At 34.6% G+C, this 23,469-nt stretch overlaps 1 protein-coding gene across 3 annotated transcripts in view; it reads right to left on the bottom strand.

The window, feature by feature from the left end:
• The window catches only part of SUPT3H (SPT3 homolog, SAGA and STAGA complex component), a 556,588-nt gene that overhangs the window by 139,889 nt on the left and 393,230 nt on the right, over nucleotides 1-23,469 (bottom strand). For all 3 annotated transcript variants that reach the window (XM_027601307.2, XM_027601305.2, XM_027601306.2), the window contains 3 exons: nucleotides 14,210-14,296; nucleotides 10,963-11,053; nucleotides 3,298-3,437 (listed from right to left, as the gene is read on the bottom strand). In XM_027601307.2, the coding sequence (XP_027457108.2) occupies nucleotides 3,298-3,437; nucleotides 10,963-11,053; nucleotides 14,210-14,296 (318 nt within the window). Of the gene's footprint in view, nucleotides 1-3,297; nucleotides 3,438-10,962; nucleotides 11,054-14,209; nucleotides 14,297-23,469 lie in introns of those variants that run through there.

Genomic DNA, 23,469 nt, shown 5'->3' with positions numbered 1-23,469 from the left:
AGAAATTTTGTGTTTTAAAATCTATGGCCAATCACTTTAGGTTAAATTCAGATGGCCACCTGGAGTGTTATTCAATTTTAAGCCAATTAAAAACATTTTTAAGTGATCTTAAATTTTATGTATTCTACTCTGCTTTATTTCTGGATTCCAGTGTCAGGCCTCTGAGGTTTTAGCACCTTAATTAAAGTCTGGTCTCTCTGATGGGCTTTAATCTTTGCTTTCTTGTTTACTTTTATCAATTTGAAGATTAGTCAGAAGGTAGAGTTCACTCAACTTTTTAAAGATTCATTGTTTATATCCCTTTCCCAAACCTAGTAGTTTATTAGACCAGATATTTTACTTGATTGATGATAAACTTGAGCTTCTCAGGTTCCTTCACAGTAGAGCAGCTGGGTCTTAGGCAAGGCTCTTCTGTGAGTGACCACAATCACTCCATTAAGAAAACCCAAAGATGGGGTGCCTGGGAGGCTCAGTAGGTTAAGTGTCTGACTTCGGCTCGGGTCATGGCCTCAGGGTCCTGGGATCAAGCCCTGCTTTGGGCTCTGCGCTCACTGGGGAGTCTACTTCTCCTTCTCCCTCTGCTTCTGTCCCTGCTCATGCTCTCCCCCCACCAAATAAATAAATAAAATCTTTAAAAAACAAAAAAACCCAAAGCTATTTGCAGTTTTTTGTGCCCACCTTCTTGGCCTTTGGTTGACACAACCACATTTAATTGATTAACACTCAAAAGATTAGAACGTAAGAAACAGGATCAACAGTAAAACACACCTGTGTCATTCTGGGGTGGAGGTTAAGTGGAGGAGCTGAGAGGAGCTGTGAGCATTCAAATGTATTATTATGCTTACCAAATCCCTGCTTCTGTTTCCTAGCCCCTCGAAAGCAATTCTGAACATTATTTAATCTTTATTTGAGAATTTGTAAGGATCTTCAGAGACAATGGATCATAGATCTCTACTATACATATACCTAAGTGTTAAAAACTTGGTGTTGGAGGAAAACTAAAATAGGGTAAGAGTTAGATAACTGTCATGATGAAGGACAAGCAATTAGAAATGGAAGTAAAAATCCAGAGTTTTTATATTTCAAGTCATATAATCTTTAATAGTGCTGAAGTAAATTATGAGCGAAACACAAAGCCAGGCACACATAGAAATCACCTAAAACAACAGGAAAGAACTCATTTTTTTTTTTTTTTTTTTGTATACTCGCTCAATGTCTTGAGTAAAAGCTAGGATCCCAGGTGGGTTTTTATGTCTATAAAATTTTTTTCTCTTCTAAAGTATGTTTAAATGAAAAAAAAAGGAAAGAAAAGCAAAACAATAATAAGCTTTGTTGGTAGGTCTATACTATTTTCATACATTCTTGGGAAGAAGGTAGCAAACAAAATTTCTGCAACAGTAAGTGATGCTTAGAGAAAAATGAAATCACAGAGTGATGCCAGGACTGATTATTTCACTGCACTTGAAAAGCAGAGATTGCAGTCTGTGAGTCCAAAGTGGTTTCATATGGACTGCTGCAGTTGTGGTTTATGCTTGAAACTATAACCTGTCAAATTAGAAGCAGGCAAGGCCGATGCTCTTAACGGTTCCACTTTCTACTCTCTGTAGTTATGTCTATAAGTTCAGCACTTTTTATTCAGTTAAACTCTGTTATTTGGATGAGTAGAATCTCAAAACTGCTCTTTGTTATCTTGGTTAGAGAAGATTTTAGTTATGATAGAAAGCTTAAAGATCTGCCAATCTGATTTTTATTACATAGATGAAGCTGACTTGCGTTGTAACCATTTTCACCAACTATTGATATTTTATTATCCTGGTTACCACTATGTAATAGATAACTACAGGGAAGAGGTAGATAAACTACGTCAGTTCCCACGCTTTTCCTCTTCTGCCTTTCCTGTTACTTTATTGACTTTAACTTGTACCTTATTGACTCAACATTTTTTCAAGCCTACAGTAGCCTGCTATTATGAGCTTACTGTTAACAACATGCTCCATTTCTTCTCTTCTCCTTGATTATGGAATGCCCTTCCAGGCAGTGGGCTTGGTTGACAGAGATTTTCCCATCAAAACTGAGAAGCTACTTGTTCTATTTTATTAATGTTTCACGCAGAGTCCTTTCTTAGTGAATCTTTCTTAATGCCCATTAGTGTAATATAAAAATGTTTTTTTAAAAAAGCATAAACAATATTTGCTCTCTGTATAATGCATTGTAAGTGAAACCATTCCACTAAACAATCATATCCTGTTTAGGCCAAAATGACATCAGAAATATATGTTTATCATCTGCTTTGGACAACTGAGCATGATTTTGGCCCACGGCGAAGTTGAACTAAAACCATTTGCAGTTGCCCCAAACCAAGATAACCACACATTTTTAAGGTAATTGATACCTAAAGAGAACATTGCCTTCAGATCACAGTTCATGATCTAAGCATACTAATTCTTTAAAGAAGGTTGTTAAAGCTTATTAAGCATGTATGTCTATTGGACTTCCTCCAGAATTTAACATGAAATAATTATATTTTTAGCATGCATAGAGATTATTAGCATGGTCTTTTGGAGTTTTGGAATTCCTTCTCTTGCCCAATTTAAAGAGAAGGGGAAAATGGAGATTTTTTTTTTTTTTTACATGTAGAAGTATAAGAAGAAGGGTGATAGGAATAATGCTTTGTATTTTGGAAGGCACTCAAATAAAATCAGTCATTTTTATTTTTGAATAAGTATTTAAGGAAACAATAATTTTATGAATAGATAGCTTAGGCAAATAGAAGGAGCACAATTTTCATATGTGTTGTGAAAACATATCCAGGGAACCCAAACACACAGGACTAACTTTGTGTTACGGGGCTATAAGCACGTAATTGCCCTGGATACTACCTTAGCTAGCGAGTCTATTCATAGCCTGAAAGATAGCTCTTCATGCTATATGCCAACACGAAAGTGGGAATATTGCCTTTGCCCACAAAGATAACTGGATGGTTTGGAACAAAAAATAAGTTTGGAATAAAATAATACCAGTAAAAGTTAGGTCTAGCAAGAAGCTTAGGGAAATCTACTCATATTTAGAGGAGGAAAGAGAGAAACAGAGCACTGAAGTTGTCTTCCAAAGTCTTGTCTGAAGGCAGAGTCCAACACCCTTAGAGGGAGACTCCGCTGAACCACGCTACTTTCAGACATGCAAACACACTGTTCTGGGCAAATCGGGTAACAATTAAAGAACATAAGAATAGAACCCAATAGCATAAGCACTGCAATGGGTATTCTATTACTGTAAGAAGGGAAGAGTGTACTGTACCTCCATTCTTTCTTGTTTAACTTCATCAATCTCATCATCTTCAAACATTGCCAGGAGTTCCCCTGTTTGGTCAATAGAGTTGAGAAAGTCTTGGGCGATTTTCTGTCTTTTGTTTGCATTATTGCTGCCACTCAGTTTGTCTTTGTGAACATAAGGGAAAGAAAAAAATGTGCTTAATAGGTTTACATCAACACCAATCACTACATGTATTGAATACTGCATATGAAATTCAGAATTGGAGTTCTCTCGAAATAATCTTTAAAGGAAGAATCTTTGCATCCAAAACAAAAGCATAAGCCATGCAGAATTAAATCATTTATTCATGTCATGAGTAAGGTTGAGAGGATAAAAAACCAAATTGTCAATTAACATAGTAAGTTTGAATGGACTGTTAAAATTCCTTACAAAAAAAAAAAGAGTCCTTTCAGATTTAGAAAAAGAATCCTGCTATAGCAAGGCTAATTAATAAATAAAAACAAAGACATAAATAAATAGCATCAAGATTGAGATGTGATATTAAAAGGAGAGAATATTATGTATTTTATTGTGGCAATATATTTGAAGAGAATATATCTGAAGAGTAAAGGGACAAGATCTCACACTTTTTCTCTTAAGAGGTAAAACTATCATGCTTATCTAAAAGCAAAACATAACTTTTAAAAAGTTATTGCAAAAGGTCAAGAAGGTGTTTAATATTGCAATAGGTAATTAATAGTTTAATGCATTAATATCAGTGTGGATTAGGGAGAAAAAAACTAGATTATTTTTTATTTTTTTATTTTCTTTAATGATTTATTTGAGAGAAAGAAGGAGAGAGAGAGAGAGAGAGAGAGAGAGCATGAGGGGGGTTGGGTCAGAGGGAGAAGGAGACTCCTGCTGAGCAGGGAGCCCGTGAGGGACTCGATCCTGGGACTCCAGGATCATGACCTTAGCCGATGGCCGTTGCTTAACCAACTGAGCCACCCAGGTGCCCAAGAACTAGATTATTTTTTAAAGTGATAAAATACATGGGCAGATACCAAAGAAAGAAAACCCAAATATCTTAGGGTGAAAGCATCCAATCTTTCACCATTAAGTATGATGTTAGCTGTGGGTTTTCCATAGATATCTGTCTTGGTCTGTTTATAGCATAGACCATAATAAATATATAAATATATCACAGACTGGATGGCTTAAAAACAAGTATTTATTTCTCACAGTTCTACAGGCTGGAAAGTCCAAGATCAGGTGCTGGCAGACCTGGTACCTGATGACTGCTTCCTGGTTTGCAGATGGACTGTCTTCTCCTATCCTCACATGGCCGAGAGCTAAAACAAACTCTTCTGTGTCTCTTCTTTAGAAGGGCACTAATCCCATTCATGAAGGCCCCTCCCTCATGGCTTAATTGCTTTCCAAAGGCTCTACCTCAAAATACCATCACATTGAGGATTGGAATGCAACATACCAATCAATTCTGGAGGGACACAAACATTCCATTCATAGCAATGAACTTAATCAAGTTGAGAAAGTTCCTTTCTCAGTTTTTTGAGTGTTCCTCTCATGAAAGACTTTTGAATTTTTTTCTAATGATTTTTCTACATTTATTGAGATGATCATGTGATTTATGACCTTTATTCCACCATATGATGTATTACATGAATTGTTTTCTAAATTTAAACCAATCTGCCATTTCTGGGATAAATCCCATTTGGTCATGGTGTATAATCCTTTTTAAATGTTGCTGGATTTGGTTTGCTAAGTATTCTGTTAGGGATTTTCACATCTATATTTAAAAAGACATTACAGCATCCTACTGAATCGGAAAAGATATTTGTAAATGATGTATCTGCTAAGGGGTTAATATCCAAAATATACAAAGAACTTATACAATTCAATAACAAAAAACCCCAAATAATCTGATCAAAAATGGGCAAAGGAGCTGAACAGATATTTTTCAAAGAAGATATACAGGTGGCCAACAGACATGTGAAAAGATGCTCAACATCACAAATCAGGAAAATGCAAATCAAAACCACAATGAGAGATCACGTTACACCTGTGAGAATGGCTAGATTAAAAAAGGGCAAGAAATAACAGTGTTGGTGAGATGTGGAGAAAAAAATAACCCTCATGCATTGTTGGTAGGAATGTAAATTGATATAGCCACTAGGGAAGATGGTATGGTGGTTCTTCAAAAAACTGAAAGTAGAATTACCATATGATCCAGTAGTTCTACTACTAGGTATTTACCCAAAGAAAATAAAAACACTAATTCAAAAAGATAAATACACCTGTATGTTTATTGCAGCATTATTTATAATAATTAAACTATGGAAACAACCAAAGTGTCCATCAATAGATGACTGGATAAAGAAGATGTAAACACACACACCACACACACACACACACACACACACACACACACACACACACACACTGTAATATTACTCAGCCATACACACAAAAAATGAGATCTTGCAATTTGTAACAAAATGTATAGACCCAGAGGGTATAATGCTAACTGAAGTACTTCAGAAAGAGAAAGACAATCTCATGATTTTACTCATATGTAGAATTTAAGAAACAAAGAAAAAAAGACAAATGAAAAAATAGACTCTTAAATACAGAGAACAAACAGGTGGTGGCCAAGGCGGAGATGGGGTGAGGAAATGGGTAAAATAAATAAAGGAGTTTAAGAGGTAGAAACTTCCAGTTACAAAACAAATAAGTCACGGAGATGGAAAGTACAGCATCGGGAATAGAGAAAAGCAATGTATTAGTCTTTAGTTTTCATTTTGTGTGATATCTTTGTCTGGTTTTCATATCAGAATAATACTGGCCTTGTAAAATGAGCTGGGAAAGGACTGGTCTTAATTGTTCTTTAAACATTTGGTAGAATTCATCATAAGGTCATTAGGCCTGGGTTTTTCCTTGGGGAAGTCTTAAAAGTACTAATTCAAATAATTTACTTGCCATAGGTGTACTCACATTTTCTGTTTCTTCTAGATTCAGTTTCAGTAGCTTGTGTTTTCATAGGATATAAAGTAGGTATTTATAGAATTGGTTATATTAACCATTGTATTTACCATTTCTGCTTCTTTTCATTTCTTTCTGTAATTTGAGCAGCCATCTTGTGTCACTCCTTCCTCCAATACAGCTTTGTTACCACTCGCCTCACTTATGTTGTTACTGTCAAATATATTGTAATATATATCTACATGTATATATATATCTACATGTTATAGACTTGACATTACAATTATATATATTGTTTCATACATCGTTTTTTTAAATCAGTTAAGAGGAAGAAAGGAAAACATGTGCAATTATATTGTCTCTTATGTTTTACTTACATAATTACCTTTACAGGTACTTTTGTGTGTGTGTGTGTGTGTGTGTGTGTGTGTGTGTGTGTGTGTAATCAAATTATTGTCTGGTGCCACTTGCTTGAGCCTGAAGAACTTACTTTCATATTTTTTTATGTGGATTTGCTACCAAGAAATTCACCCAGTTTTTGTTTATCTGGGAATATATTTTATTTTGCCTTCACTTTTAAAAGATAGTTTTGCTGGGTATGTTTCTTGGTTAACAGTTTTTTCTTTCAGCAATTTGAATATGTTGTTTCACTGCTATCTGACCTATATTGGTGGTTTTCTTTTCTTTTTTTTTTGATCTATAGTGTTAATGAGAAATCAGCTGTTAATACTTGTGGAGTTCGATTGTATGTGATGAGGTGTTTTTCCCTTGCAGCTTTTGTGAGTTTCTCTTTGTCTTAGTCTTCCTACATTTCTAGAAGAATATATGTGAATGTGGATCTCTATGTGATTATCCTAATTGGAGCCCCTTAAGCTGCTTGGATGTAATGATTGTCATCAAAGTTGAGAAGTTTCAATCACGATCTGTTTGAAGATTTTTTCTGCTCCTTTTTATCTTTTTCTTTCCTTCTGGTAGTCCCATTATGTACATGTTGGCTCATATCAGGATGCCTCAAATTTCTCTGTTAATTTTTCTTCATTCTTTTTTCTCTTTGTTTTTCATACTGCATAATCATTAACAGTCTGTCTTCAAGTTCACTGATTCCTTCTTCTCACTTTAAAGCTACTTTTGAGCCTCTTTACTGAATTTTTCATCTTAGTCATTGTGCTTTCCAACTCCAGAATTTGCATTTGTTTCTTTTTTATGATTTGTATCTTTAATCATTTTTAAAATTTTTATTTAAATTTCAGTTAGTTAACATTCAGTATAATATTAGTTTCAGGTATACAATATAGTGATTCAACACTTCCACACAACACCCAGTGCTCATCATGACAAGTGTATGCCTTAATTTCTCTTAATTGATATTTTCTATTTTGTGAGACACTTTAATCACACCTTCCTTTTGTTCCTTAAAAATGGTTTCCTTTGTTCTTTGAACACATTTATGATAGCTACTTTGAAGTTTTTGTGTGCTAAGTCCAACATCTGGGCTCCCTCAAAGGCAGTTTGTGTTGTCTGCTTTTTTGTTCCCTTTTTATGGATTACACATTCCTGTTTTTTTGCTTGTCTAGTATTTAGTGGTTATTGTTGTTGAAAATGGACATTTTATCTTATAGCAACTCTAAATAATAATTCCCTCTTCTTCCTGGGGCCTGTTGTCATTGTTTGCTTGTTTGGTTGTCTGTTTAGTGATTTGGCTTGACTGGTTCAATAAAATCTTTTTTTCTCACAGCATGTGGCCTCAGAAGTTGTTCCCCAGACAGCATAACTGTGAGCATGCAACTGGTCTCCTCATTCACCAGGGATGACTGTGGTGTTAGGTTCTCTTTGGCTGTCACTTTCCCTGATCTCTACTAAGTTTCTGGCTGGTTTAATTCTATGGGTATCACATACAGCTTTTAGCTTCCACTGACTTCTGGCTGATTGCTCTACTGTTTTTGATAATACTCTTGGGCATTTTCCACAGATTGGTCTGAATAATGTCAGGCCCCTTTGCAGAGTCCAGATATTGCCGGCCTTTACATTTTGCTCTGACCCCAGAAAGACTCTTCTTAGCTGTCTCTTCCATTTGTTTCCTCTGTTAAACCTTTAGCTGACACACTATTTTGTTTGTTGTTACTCATATCACATAGCTTCCAGCTTCCTCTTAATTACTAACCATTAGGATTTCCACAGTTTTCTATACCACCCTTAGGTATGAACTTCCACATGCTCGGTTCTAAAAAGTCAGTCCTCACAGAGAAAGCTGCAGAACTCTCTGTTATCAAAGTCTGCCTCTCCCTCTGGGCTAAACCTCTGCATCACTGTACTGGAGCTGGGGGTAGAAATAGCAATTGGCTTTTCCTAGAAAGACTCCTAGATCTGTGAGTGGATAGCCAGGCAGGGATGGTAGTCCACTGTCTTCTAGGCTTGTCCCTTCTGGTGTGGAGCTTTATTCCCCATGAGCAAGCTAGGGTGGGGCAATCAGGGGCCCAGTATTCTTAGCCTACCATGTCTGGGGTAGAGCTTTCCTGTGAACAGAGAACGAGTGGAAGCTCCAGTCCTTTTAACTGTGCCTGCATGGAATACAGCTTCTGCAACATGGAGCCAGAGGAGATGAGAGATGCCAACCTCCTGGGGGGAAACTGTTGCCCTGGACTGGTAGCTGAAGAATCAGCTGTCCAATGTTCTTGGAAACACTTGCCCAGAGTAAAGCTTCTACCATACTGAGCTGAGGTGCCAGGAGGGAAGAAGAAGGATAATGGGAGCAGGTCATGGCTCAAATCAAACAGACTCTCACTGTTATTAATAAGATTTGGATTTTCTTAAATATGTACTTCTCCATTTGCTATATATGCTTAGGAGAACTTCTAGAGACTTTAAGCCATTACTTTTTAAAGTTTTCACCAGTAAAATGTGTTTCACTAGGGAAAGAGTCTATCCTCATATGGCCATTCTCCAAAGTCCCACCTCAGTATTAGATATATTTTACTGGTTACTTTATCGTGTAAGTTATATCAACTATTTTAAAACTTTATATGACACAAAAAACTAGATAGTTTAAATGAAAATAAAGAGATGAGATCTGAAATAAATAAGGAGAAGGTATCAGACTGATAGGATAGTGTTTGTACAAGTGAATGCTAATCTCACCACTCTGAGCTTCTTGGTGTTCTGAGTTTGGTATTAAAAGCTATCATTTATTCAATGTCAGGGATGTATCAGGTTATTTTTTTTTTAAATTTTTTTTATTGTTATGTTAATCACCATATATTACATCATTAGTTTTTGGTGCAGTGTTCCATGATTCATTGTTTGTTCATAACACCCAGTGCTCCATGCAGAACGTGCCCTCCTCAATACCCATCACCAGGCTAACCCATCCCCCCACTCCCCTCCCCTCTAGAACCCTCAGTTTGTTTTTCAGAGTCCATCATCTCTCCTGGTTCGTCTCCCCCTCTGACATACTCCCCTTTTCTTCCTCTCCTGTTATCTTCTTCTTTTTCTTTTTTCTTAAAATATGTTGCGTTATTTGTTTCAGAAGTACAGAACTGTGATGTATCAGGTTATTTTCATACATTATGTTAAACTCTCATAAGAACTCCACCATGAGTGGTATAATTTTTGACTTATGAGAAAACTGATCCTCAAGTTCACATAGAGAGAAAGCACACAATTGGGACTGACTGGAATTCAGGTCTGTATTCTTTATGCTCTTCAAAAAAGGAAGCATTTAAATTCATCTGGAGAACTATTTTTCAGAAATTAAATTCTATGAGAATTGCAGGAATATTAAATAGGCAACACTGATTAAACATTTGATATGAATATTCTTTCTTTCTTTCTTTCTTTCTTTCTTTCTTTCTTTCTTTCTTTCTTTCTTTCTTTCTCTCTTTTTTGCATGGTTATTAAACTTGCTTATTTGCTGAAGGTAAATCAAAATTTACTTCTAAAATTTGTTAACTCTTCAGTTGGTTTTGAGCAGTTTTCTGAAGTTCTTAATCCAGTAGAGTTTGTTTATTTATCAATGTCTTTATTAGCAGTGGATACCCACTATGCAGTGACTATATTCAATGCAAAATATTTGAGTTATTCTAAAACACACATATTTATTTTGACGTATTGTTTAGTATGTTTCTGCTTTCACCTTAGCACTGCTTGATTCTGCAACATTAATATTTTTTTCTAAATATTCTGAAATGGGGAATTGAGTTGGAAAATCAGATAAAGAAAATTTTCTACTCTGTGTTGGGCTGTTGGTAAGATTTCAAACAGCACAGTAATAACACACCAAAATGAGGTGACTTTACATAACACTGCATATCAGGTACTTTTTATAATAAATTAAGAAAAACCCATATGTCAATTTCAGAGATATATAATAACAGTTCTGGCTTCCTACACCCACAACAGAAAAATTATGCTTGCTAAGATTAATTATGTTTTGAATCCACATGATTTTCTCAGTTTCACGACATTCTGATATAAAACAGGCCATATGATTAAAAGAACTGACATAGATTACTATGAAGCCATGTAAATAGAAAATCATAAGATTTAACTGCCAACTAAATAGATATTTGGATAATTTCTAAGCTACATTATTTAACAGAAGCACACATATTCTTCTGTGATGGGAAAGTCCACAATGACATTGTATCAGTGTGTCACCCAGCACGCACATGTCACATTGCTCTCAGTTTAGTGTTTTGTTTTTTTTTAGGTTACCTTCCAGAAGGTCATCCTCATCTATGCCCTTGACAATCTTGGATTTGTAGTCTCGGAAAAACATGTACTTTAGCAGTCTTCTAAGCTTTTTCTGTTAAAAATATGAAATAAAAAATCTTATACATTACATTCACTTTACTGATTATAGAATACTATGATAACTAAATTTAATAAAATTGTATTCTAGGATCACTGTGAAAAATACAGCAATTCTTAGCTTAATACTATGGAATAAAAGATGTCATCATATTAAACATAAAAGATAAAATACAAGCATTTTAAAAAGCACTTTTTATTTGTAAGTATCCAAAATGCTCCAGAATTACAGTCGTTGCTTTTTTTTTTTTGGTCTTATAAAAAGTCTTAAATTCTTCCTGAAGATTGTCACAAGTATCACACTCTATCACACTCTCCATACTAAGATAGTTATAGTGATTTATAAACATCTAGACAAGGATTTTGTAACAACTGCTTTAAAAAGCCAAGCAACTCTCCTTTTCATTGTTTTTTATTCTCTGGAAAAAATTTTTTTTTTTATTTAGAAGAGTTGGTTTATGTTTTATATTTCTGAAAAACATTCTATAATCTGAGAAATATGTTTTAATGAGACTCAAAGCTGATGAATGATAGTTGGGTCTTGATGGTTTTCTTTAAGTTTATTAGAAGACCATAATACTGCTTAACTTAAAAGGTAACTAACTGATAATACTTTGTAATATGTTGTGTGCTTGGTTCCTGACCTTCAGGTTTAAGATTCCAAATTATGGCTGAAATATAGTGCATTTCACAAAGTTCTTTTACACGCATCTTATTTGATCAACCTTGAAATACAGACAAATATAATCATCTCCTTTTTATATACAGGGAAACAGGTTACAACTAGAGGTTAGTAGGGCCAGAAGTAGAACATAAGCTTTGGACTTCAGTTTCTTTATTTACAATTTTAAGTAAAGTGCCTACCATATAGGACCACTGGGATGAATAAACGAAAGAATGAGTGAAGGTACCTAGAGCAAGATAGTAGACAGTAAATAAATACTGCTTGAATATAAAATGGAATTAGGAAGAGAAAAAACATACACCTATAAATAGTTCTTCTGCTCCCCTTCTTTTCTCTTTGTTCTGATTGTATTCAATACTTTAGATTTTATTTTGTCTTATGTTAAACCTACGTAAACTACTTTACTTTTGTTTGGAACATGTCAGCAGATAAATATAATTATTATTTTGAAAAGAAAGATGAGAACTCTGGCAGCTATATTACAGCTATGTTCTCAGTTGATGAAAGGATTCTGGTTAAGAGTCCTTCTGGGCACTAGAGGGGCCCTGTCAGTTAGTGTATGTTCCTATAGTATCACCATGATTTTAAATGTTGATTTTCCCAAAAGGCAGGAGAAAGTGTCAATGTGGACTGTTTTTTGTGCTAGCCTCTTTACCTCTGTCATGAAAAAGAAAAGTTGATTGGACATATTCTGTAAAGTACTAATACTAACTCCACTGTTCTCCAGGGGCCTTCATGAAGGACCTTGGCTCCAGGTCCTCATTTCTGTCAAAGGCAAGCTCCTTCCACACAGCAGCACTGCTGCCCAGTGTCTATTACTTCTTGGTCCTCTAAGTATAATGAAGTCACCAAATCCTGTACTCTTTACTGTCTCCCTGAAATCTGCTTTCCTATCCACTTCCAGAGCCATCATGCTCACCACATTTTGCCTTGATTACTGAACCAGCATCTTGGCTAGTTCCTTTGCATTTGGTCCATTCTACGTACAACTGCATGAGTCTCAGACACCTCCACTTCAACAAATCCTTCTGCCTCTCGTCTAATCACACAACTTTGGAAATCCTGCTTCTTTAACTAAATCATACAGATTTCCTAAACCAGATTATAGCTTCTTGATAGTGAAGACATTTCTTTTCTCTTCCTTTATATTCCTCATAAGATCAAATTGTTAATAAGAATTTATACAATTTAATGGTAGACGAGTCATGGTGTGGTTTGTAGGTTTCTGAATCTTACTCTATGAGGAAGACAGAAAATACTTGATCTAAGTTTAGTCAACCTTCAGTCAAACAGAATTAAAAGATTTCACAGATATAAAGTAACTGGATATTGGAAAGGGTGTTAACAAGGTTCTCCAAAATGTTAATGGAATGTCTTCTGATAAAAAACAAACAAACAAACAAACAAAAAACTACAAAAAAAAAAACAAAACAAAACAGCCACGAGCATACAAAAATGGTGGAAGAGGAATGGGTACGTGTAATGAAAAGGCCAGAAAAACAATGAAGAAGTGAAAGATGGACCATCAGAAACAAAACACTGCCTGCTCACTGGGGATAGCAGCTACCATACATAACACATGGTAGTTACTCCACTAGTTTTTGTACATGTAACTTTTAGATGACACCGTTATTAAAAACATGTAAAACATTATAAAATATTTTCAACTAGCTACTCGTGGGAGATAGGACAAAACTAGACAGGTAAGTATCAGCTTAAATATTTTATTTTATTTTATTTATTTATTTTTTTAAAGATTTTATTTATTTATTTGAGAGAGAGAGTGAGAGATAGAGAGCACAAGAGGGAAGAAGGTCAGGGAGAAGCAGACTCCCCGCTGAGCAGGGAGCCCGATGTGGGACTTGATCCCGGGACTCCAGGATCATGACCTGAGCTGAAGGCAGTCGCTTAACCAGCTGAGCCACCCAGGTGCCCAGCTTAAATATTTTAATTACCAGAGTTCAAAGAGTAAGAAAGGTAGACCTTTACCATAAAAACTCTAGACATTATTATATTGATGCCACTGAAAGACTCATCTTGACTGATTGATTGTTTTCCTATAAATCAGTGTCACAGAATAAACCTTGAAACAAACCCTGGGAAAGCCTGTAATCTTGTGTAAAATTAGAAGAAAAATAAATATGCCACTCAGTTCTATCTCACGTATTCCAACAAAGCACATAATTGATACATAGTGAATATTATGTAGCAATGAAAATGTTGAAAGAGATAGGGAAGGATAAGTGAGAATTAGTTGGCAGCCTAGATCTACATCAGTGCCCTGGCCCTTGGTGAACAATCAATTCTCTTACAATAAACCATTTTGTGCAAACTATGAAGACTAAAACATCAGTTTAATAGTTGTATTCCAATTTGAAAGCTGTATAAGAATGATACAGTTCCTTATATAAGTGTAATTAAGCACCAAACATGGCATGTTAATACAAGGAAATTGTTTTATATTACCTTATCTTTGCGCATCAAAAACAGAAGGTCTTCAGCAGAGATTACCCTTGCTCCCCGAAGCTGAGAAACTTCAGCGGCTTGCTGTAACTAATAACAAAGAGAACTTAGGATTTTTTTCTCTCCATAATCTAAATTAAGTATACTACAGTCATGATGTCTCAAGAGAGATAAATATTCTAAGAGTTAAAAACCTTTGGGAATAATCTGGCAATCACATTACTGCTTTTGAAAGTGAAATGTCTTATGTTTTAAAGTAAAAAAATGCCATTAAATTAACTTATAAGCCCACCTGTAACTGATACAATAAACAGAAATCCCTGATTTCTTTCATGCAAAAGAAAAATCATGTGCAGCTTCCAGAAATGCATTAATGCACCTGAAAATAATTTTATGAAATTTTATCCTCATATCCATGTGAGCAATGGTTTCACTCAGTATCACTAGTTGAATAAGTATATTATTAATCTGAGCTCCCATGCTGGTATGATTTGAAATAGGCCCATTCAGAACTTTAAAAGATCAACAAAAACAGTAGCTGTTTCTAATATCCAAAGGAAAAAAAATAGTTTTAGTTTTGGCAAGTCTTCAGTGGGCAAAGGATTCAGTCCATAAATCATAATACTGGACTGCATTAATTTCTTTCCACACTAATCACATGCATACAAAAAGTTAACTGTATCTGGAATGTACAACACAAAACATACTGCATGAAAAGTTAGATTCCCCCTGAAATGTTCATCTGGGCCCTTATATCTACAAAGTTGAGAGTTTTCTGGAGTTCAGAAGTCCTAGAAACACAATCTTACTTGAAAATGACCTGGAAAATAAAAGAATGTGAAAAATGATAGTTCTATTTTTTGGCAAAGGCAAAATCGGTTTCTTATTTTGATTAGTTGGAAGGAACATAAAATATGTCCAGATGAAAAAAATAAAGATGCTGGAGAAAACACTACAAATATGTGCCTGTAACTTCTTCCAAATTTGATCAAACCACGGTGATTGCACCACACCATCTCTATCCAATATTATAAAAATATTTACATATAAAGGCTGTTCCTAAATGCATTCTTCTTTGAAGGGAATAAATCTAACATATTCCTGAGAACTAATCTTTAAAAAGTGACACACTGTTATCTTAACAATAATAAGGAATCAAATAGTGCATTTGTACTAGAGAAATTCTGCTCGAATGTTTAAGCGATTTTGCTAAGTAAGCTTCAAACCTTGTCTAAATACACAGACTACAAAATAGACTATAAACTCCCTATGTGTCAGCCTTACCACTGAATTTCCTGGATACTGGTGGTTGGTATATAAACATAATTCTACCTAAATATAGAAATTTAAATTTAACTGTGAGCCATTTAAAAAGAAATCTTGGGGGAAAGGTTTTAAAAAGATGATGTATCTACTCAGAAACCAAAAGTTTTCAGCAGGAAAAATTTGAACATATTTTTCTAAAAACTGGCAGAGTGTCAGGGAAATAAGTGTACATGTTTTTTTTTCAAATAAAAACATTTCTATCACAGTATAAAATACACACAATCAGTGTGGAGAAGAATATGGGCTCAGTATCCATTTAAATGTGTGGACGTATATAGGGAACGTACAGGGAACCAGGAGGCAGCCCTGTCAAGTAACTTTTGTTTTCTTTCACAAAGGATGGTGAGGATTTGACAAAGTACTATACAGACGGAAGTAATTTCACCTATGTTAAGAAAGGATCAGGAGAAGTATATATATCCCAAAAGTTTCCCCAATTAATCACTTATCCATACTACATATCAATAAATCATCTGTCTTTATAATCCTCTTCAAAATGTCAGTTTACAAACACATTAACCAGGAAAAAATAGAAAATGGAAAATAAAGGCATAGGACACTTGGACATTTTAAAACACCTTTGAAAACCAGTAGATGACTACCGTAGGGATCTGGAATTTATGTCATGGTATGTGGTCATAATTAGCAGGAAAATTTAACTTTAGTTTTCATCTATCCGATGCACTAATTTCCTTCACCTAACTTTGTGCCCTTACTAGCACGGGCGCTGCTAGAATTCTCCTAATACGCCCCGGACTTTCAAGAAGTGACTCCTCAGGACTGAACATGATCACTGTGCTACTTCAAACCTATCTGCCTTGATGTGCCTCATGCTCCAAAATTACCTCTCCCAAACTCTGACCTCTTCTCTATAAAGTGAGGTGAGCAATCTTATCAGCTAATTACAGTGATCACACAGTAGAACTGTGTATTACACATTGGCTTCCTTCTAGAAATTTTTGTTCATGCCCACCAGAAAAGAATAAAGAAACACCTCTTTAACAATATAAAGCTTAAAAAGCTTAAAAAACGGGTTAGCAGCTTGTCAGTCCAGTTCTACAGAATGCTGAGCTCAGAATTGGTGCCTTTAACGTGAAAGCAGTTCTAGAGCCAGGAAACCAAAGTCACAATATATTCCTAATACCTTCAGTGTTAAAAAAATTGATTCTATATTCTAAGAAATCCCTCGATCTCTTAATCTTTGAAACTAAATGGAAGTTGTAATTACTTCACTACTCACTGTTGCAAGCTAAATATTTCTGGTAGTAATTAGAATAACATGAAATAATGGTGCATTTCACAATTTTTTATTATAATGAAAGTAGTATATATTTAATTGTGATATAAAATATGCAAGAAATAATGGAACACAAAAATACCTTAAGACCAATCACTAGTAGAATGAGTATACAAACTTAATTTTCTTAACTATATGGATAAAGGTATGGTAACAGCAACTTAGTACAATATCGTGCTACAAGACATTATTATTTTACCACAATAGCAACTCAGGTACAGCATGTTTTTTTCTGATAAATATTATTTGTTTTTCAAAGTAAACAAAAAATAATATACTTGTAACAACTGTTTAAAGATTGTTTATTTATTTATTTGACAAAAAAAAGAACAGCAGAGAAGGAACACAAGCAGGGGGAGTGGGAGAGGGAGGAGGCAGCTTCCTGCTGAGCAGGGAACCCAATGCAGGGCTCGATCCCAGGACCCTGGGATCATGACCTGAGCCGAAGGCAGACACTTAATGACTGAGCCACCCAGGCGCCCCTGTAACTGTTTAAAAGACAAAAGTTCCCCTTGCATATTAACACCCATCATGTCTGCATTTTGAAGTATTTTATGACACTTTATTTGGAATTTGAGCATAAACGTCCTTTAAATTTTACATGTCATCTTAAATGCCTAATCTTTGATCCTGCAAATAAATCTCCTCTTAATTTCTCATTGCTCTCAATGACACTAACATTCAAACTCATTTTATTTTCCTCACTCTACTACCTTTTCACTAACCTCTGTTGATTTTGTTTTGTTTTACTTGGCTCATGGTGTTGAATTTGCTTTCTACTTCCACAGAATTCATCCTAATCTACGCTTGTGGGGCTATTTGCTTACTGGTTTCAAAATTTCAGTGTCTCCAAATTGTGATGCAATCTAGATTTAAGTGCTAGAACGATCTTGCTCAAATACAATGCCCGTAATTCTTGTTCCAGGATCTATGAGAAGTCACTATTATCTAACTTCAATGTGGTCTTTAAAGCCTGTGGCTCACAGATTTTTCACTATATCCTCATTCTCATTATATTTCTTGGTTTTTTTCTGATACTATTCTACATTTAAACTCCAATAATTTCAATTCTATTTTCACACTTTCGTGCATTTGTAATGATTAATTTAGTGTGTCAACTTGATTGGGCCACAAGGTGCTCAGACACTTGGTCAAACGTTATTCTGGGTGTGACTGTGAGGGTATTTCTGGATGAAATTAACATGTGAATAGGTAAAATAAGCAGACTGCCCTCCCTAATGTGGGTGGACCTCAACCTATCAACTGAAGAACTGAATAGAACATTATTACCTCACACCTATCAGAAGAGCTAAAATCAGCAACACAAGAAACAACAGGTGTTGGCCAGGGTGTAGAGAAAGGGGAATCCTCTTGCACTGTTGGTGGGAATGCAAGTTGGTGTGGTTACTCTGGAAAACAGTAAGGAGGTTCTTCAAAAAGTTAAAAATAGAACTACTCTATGATCCAGCAATTCCACTACTACGTATTTAACCAAATAATACAAAAATACCAATTCAAAGGGATACCTGCACCCCGATGTTTATAGCATCATTATCTACAATAGCCAAATTATGGAAACAGCCCAAGTATCCATCGACTGATGGATAAAGAAGATGAGGTATATATATAAAATAGAACATTACTCAGCCATAAATAAGAATGAAATCTTGCCATTTGCAATGACATGGATAGAGCTAGAGAGTATTATGCTAAGCAAAATGAGTCAGTCAGAGAAAGACAAATACCACATGATTTCACTCATATGCTGAACTTAATAAAGAAAACAAACAAGCAAAGGGAAAAAAGAGAGAGAGGCAAATCAGGAAATAGACTCTTAACTACAGAGAAGAAAACTGATGGTTACCAGAAGGGAGGTGAGTGGGGGGATGGGTGAAATAGGAGATGGGGATTAAGGAGGGCACTTGTGATGAGCACTGGGTGTTGTATGGAAGTGTTGAATCACTATACTGTACACCAGAAACTAATATTACACTGTATGTTAACTAACTGGAACTTAAATAAAAACTTAAAAAAACCATAAAGGCCAAATAAAAGGGAATGGAACCCTTTCTGTCTACCTTGAAATGGAACATTGGTCTTTTCTAGCCTTCTCACTTGGACTAAAACAGCTCCTGTTTTTCAGGCTGGACTCAGGCTGGAATTACATTTCACCTCTCCTGGGTCTCCAGCTTGCCAACTACAGAACTTGGGACTCCTCAGCCTGCCTGCCTACCTACCTACCTACCTACCTACCTACCTACCATCTTTCTATCTATCCATCCATCCATCCACACCCCCCCACACACCCCTTCCCCCAGATCCCTTATTGGTTCTGTTTTTCTGGAGAGTCCTAATATAGAACTATACTCAAATTATGAGAAATTCTTGATTCTTTATGGGATGCAGCACTTTCTCCTTTAAAATATAGGTTTCAAAATAATTTTATCAAAGAAAAAAGACCTATGATTATCTTCATACAATAGTGTCTGTTATCTAACCTCGGTATGAAACTCATATGCTCAGGTAACAACATGTTAATTATACTCATCAATGAGTTTCTTCTTTATCTTCCTCAACCAGTTACTTAATACTCTCACTTCCCAACTACATTTTGAATAATATCTCTTGGTCCAAGACCACCATTCCCCGACAGGCAATTTATAAATGTTTGTCAAATGTTGGCAATCCATTTCCCATTGACAGTTGTCAGTTTCCTCATCTTTGATATAAATGAATTGGGTTAGATGAAGTCAATAAACTCTGCATTTGTCTGGGACCCACATAAATTCAGCAGAAAGATTCCTCTAAAGTTCCAAAAGGTCTTAAAAGTACAGCAAATTAATTTCACAATTATTAACATCCTGAAAATATTCCATTTTAACCACACTTCTGTTGCACCTCTTTCCTTTGGGTTTTGACTAAATCCCTAGATCTTACCTTTTGAGGATACATAGTAAATAAATAAATAGTAAAAGGCAAGAGTTGTTGAAAGCTATGTTATGAAAAGCTATGTTATGAAAAGCTAGATTGTCCCCTGGCCCAAGATTTATTTGTCTGTCTTTCTATCCATTGGGCCATCACTCACTATTTACCAGGCCAGATTCTAGGTCAGACGATGAAAGGACAGCTCTGCTTACAACTGTACTTCTCAGCCATCGATCCTCTCTGAGCCTCCATGTTGTGACTGAAAGAGTTCAGAAATCTGGATTCCAGGTCTAGCTCTACTACTCACATATTCACATAACTGTGAGATCAGATACATCAATAACTTCCCTAGATTTGTCAGTTTATAAATATAGTTTTTCCATTTGAAATGGGTACCCCATGATTTTAATGACTATTAGGAGAGTTAATAATCTTAGCAGTAACAATAGCTACCATTTATTGAGTACCTAATTTGTACCAGGCACTGTACTGTGTGTTATACAGAATTCAATTAAACAGTTTTAAAATTTAAGTTAAAATGTATATAACATTAAAAGTCAAGCAATACTCTTAAGTTTTATAATGACAGACAGGACTACCTTACCACACTTCTTTTCAGTGATTCTGCTTCAAGAGGCAACTACTTTCAACTTGTTCAGCTTGTTCTGCTGTTATTTACCTCCATATTGGAAATATGCTTATAATATGTTTGTTTTCTTTATTCTTCAGCTTGAAATAGTGTCAATTCTTACTATAGAAGATAAAGAAGACTTAGTGTTCTCAGATGCCTCTTATTTAACCACCTCCTTCCTCCCCTCTTGATCTTATCTATAAAATATAATTTAAAAAAATTAATACCCAGTGTTTATATTTTTAGACTGTGTAAACACTATTACAGCTTGGCTACTATGAACAAATTTCTTTTTATAATTTTTAAAAACATTTTTCTTGTAGTTAATAATTTCTTTGAGTTGTTTCTTTGCTTATTTATTTATTTATTTAGTTTTTTTGTGACTCTAACACTGATCTCAAACTCTTTGAGAGATTTGAAACATGTAAGGATTTCTTTCAGTTTCATTGTTTTTGTTTTCCCTTAGAGACATCTCATCTGGAGTCCTCCAATTTTTCAACTATTCCTTTTGGATTCTTAATTTCTTGATTCTATTTCTTGCTCTTTCTTAGTTTACGTCCTTATTTTGGTAGATTTTTTATTCTCGAGTATAGATGTAATAGCTGCTTTAAAAACCCCTATCTGCTAATATCAACACTGGGTCATCTTGCAGTCAGCTTTCATTTTGTTTTTTCTCTGGGGTATAAGTCATGGTTGCCTGTTACTTCATATTTTAAGGAATCTGGAATTTTATCTGAGATATTGTGAATGATGCCTTATAAGGACTCTGGATTCTGTTATGTTCCTTTAAAGAATATTGATTTTTTTTTTAATAGGCAGAATGAAAACTAGAAAACTAAAATGAGCTCAAACTGCAACACCTTTCTTCCTCCCCCAGTGGTGGGGCTGTAGCTGAAAAATACCCCTGCTAGTTTCCTGAGAAGGGGTTTATGGGAAATAAAATTTTAAAGATCTATTCTGAAAATTCATTTAAGCCACCTTCATATTCAGTTGGTAAACTGAGTATGGAATTTGAGATTAAAAACCATTTCCCTCAGAATTTTAAAGGCGTTGCTCCACTGTCTTCCAGCTTAAAATGTTGCTGTTGAGAAGTTAGTTGTTGTTATTCTTAAGCCTTTATGTGACTTTTTTTCCTCCTCTGAAAAACTTTTAGTGTTGTTCTTTTCATACCTGAAATTCTGAAATTTCATGCTGCTGTGCCTTGGTGAGCATCTTTCTTCACATATTTTCTTGGTACTCACAAGGATACTGTAACCCATATATTTCTGTCCTTCATGTCTGGTAAATATTCTTGCATCACTCTGAAAATTTCTTTCTTTCGGTTTTCTGGATTCTTTTTAGAATGTCTATTAATTGAATGTTGGTGGTCTCTGTGCCTAGAATCTCTAATAGCAGAGTTTGTTTTATTCAACCTCTCCAGAGAGTAAACCTATGGTATTCTGCCAAATGGATAAAGGATAGTTGACTGCCTATATGGTTTTGACAGGGACTGCGATAAAATTGCTTCTTTATACTTTCCACAAATTTTTCTGGTTTTCATCCAATCCTTCTTTCTTCAGAGGTACCTTCAATCCTGATTTTTTCAAGGTTCTAAGGTTTCATTTTTCTCAGAATTTTTAAACTTTTGGCATTTCTATCCACCTTTAAGCTTCCATAATTTTTTTTAACATATCTCAGCTGTTATTTAATCTTTACCCATTTTGTCTTTACAGGTTTATGCCTCTTTAAATTATTTTGCTGTTCTTTAGTGTGGTTTCAGAATGGTTGGAGATAAGCACATGTATCATGCATGTTTAAGCAAAGAAACTAATACTCTTTAATTATTTATTTATTTTTAATTTTTTTTAACTTTTTTTTAATGTTAACATTTATTGAATGTACTATCCTATGCTTCTTGTCTTCTATATATTATCTCATTTAACCCTTATAAAAAAACCTATGAGAGATAGTCAAGTACAAAAAACTGGTACTAAATAATAAATGCTTAACATCAAGCCATTTATCTTTCTCTCCAAGTTTAATTTCTTATTCAGAATACAGGAAGTTCTGATCATTAAATCAAGCCTTACATTGCATAGAGAAGTCTACCCACAAAAACATTTATTTGCCTTTCAAAACATTTTCATTGCTGGCAATGAAATGGTTGCCAAAATAAAAATGGTTTGGATCAAAACATACAAGCCAGTTGCTTCATGCAGACACAGCTTAAGGACTGAGGACTAAGCAAATGTTTGAAAGGAAATGGATTTGTAACTAAATACAGTTAACATTCAGGACACTATAAATGTAAGATATATGACTTCGTATTTTCCTATCATATGATCTCCTTATTCTTTGTTGGTGATTGGTCTTCCACTATCTTAGACATCTGAAATATAAACAAGTATATAAATTGATAAAAGATGTGCCTAACTTTTTAGAGTTTCATTTTAACTCTTCTTTTAAGAATGGTAAGTCAAACACAGTTAAGTCAAGTTTTAAAAAATATGATAAAGCTATAATTATCAGTATCTCATAACTCAAAGAATTCATTTTTATTTATATACATAAAATATTACCTTTAATTCTTTAATCATTAAAGAATTACCAAGCCACCCTCAATATAAGCCTCAAAGTTTTAAAAATATCCAATAAACAATGACTGCATTTATTGTATAAGAACAGCAAACTTGACAAGGAACTAGTTCTTTGGTTACTCTTATTTAAAAATGAAATCAGGAGAACAACCATTTGAAAGTTTTCTTTTAAACTATTCTGCATAGAAGTTATTCATAAGCAACTTTAAAGTCTAAACACATCAAGGTTTGCAAGTAAGCAAAAGGATATGTTGGAAATTTTTTTAAGTTGAAGTTAAAGTAATAAACTAGGTTATAGTTTAAATAGTACACTATTCTGGATTATACCTTAACTACCATACTAAATTGGATTATAGTTTAAATACTATACTATTAACTAACTATAGTTAGTATTTAAAATTTAATTATTTACTATTTAACCATTAAAACTAGACTACTATTTAACTGCTTCAACCAGTATACAGAAACAGAGGAGGCAAACCATGAACCTTTTAACTATAGGGAACAA

The sequence above is a fragment of the Zalophus californianus genome, chromosome 7, assembly GCF_009762305.2.
Source record: "Zalophus californianus isolate mZalCal1 chromosome 7, mZalCal1.pri.v2, whole genome shotgun sequence".
NCBI lineage: Eukaryota > Metazoa > Chordata > Mammalia > Carnivora > Otariidae > Zalophus > Zalophus californianus.
Note: the sequence above shows the minus strand (reverse complement) of the source record. Positions and strands in the feature narration are given on the sequence as shown.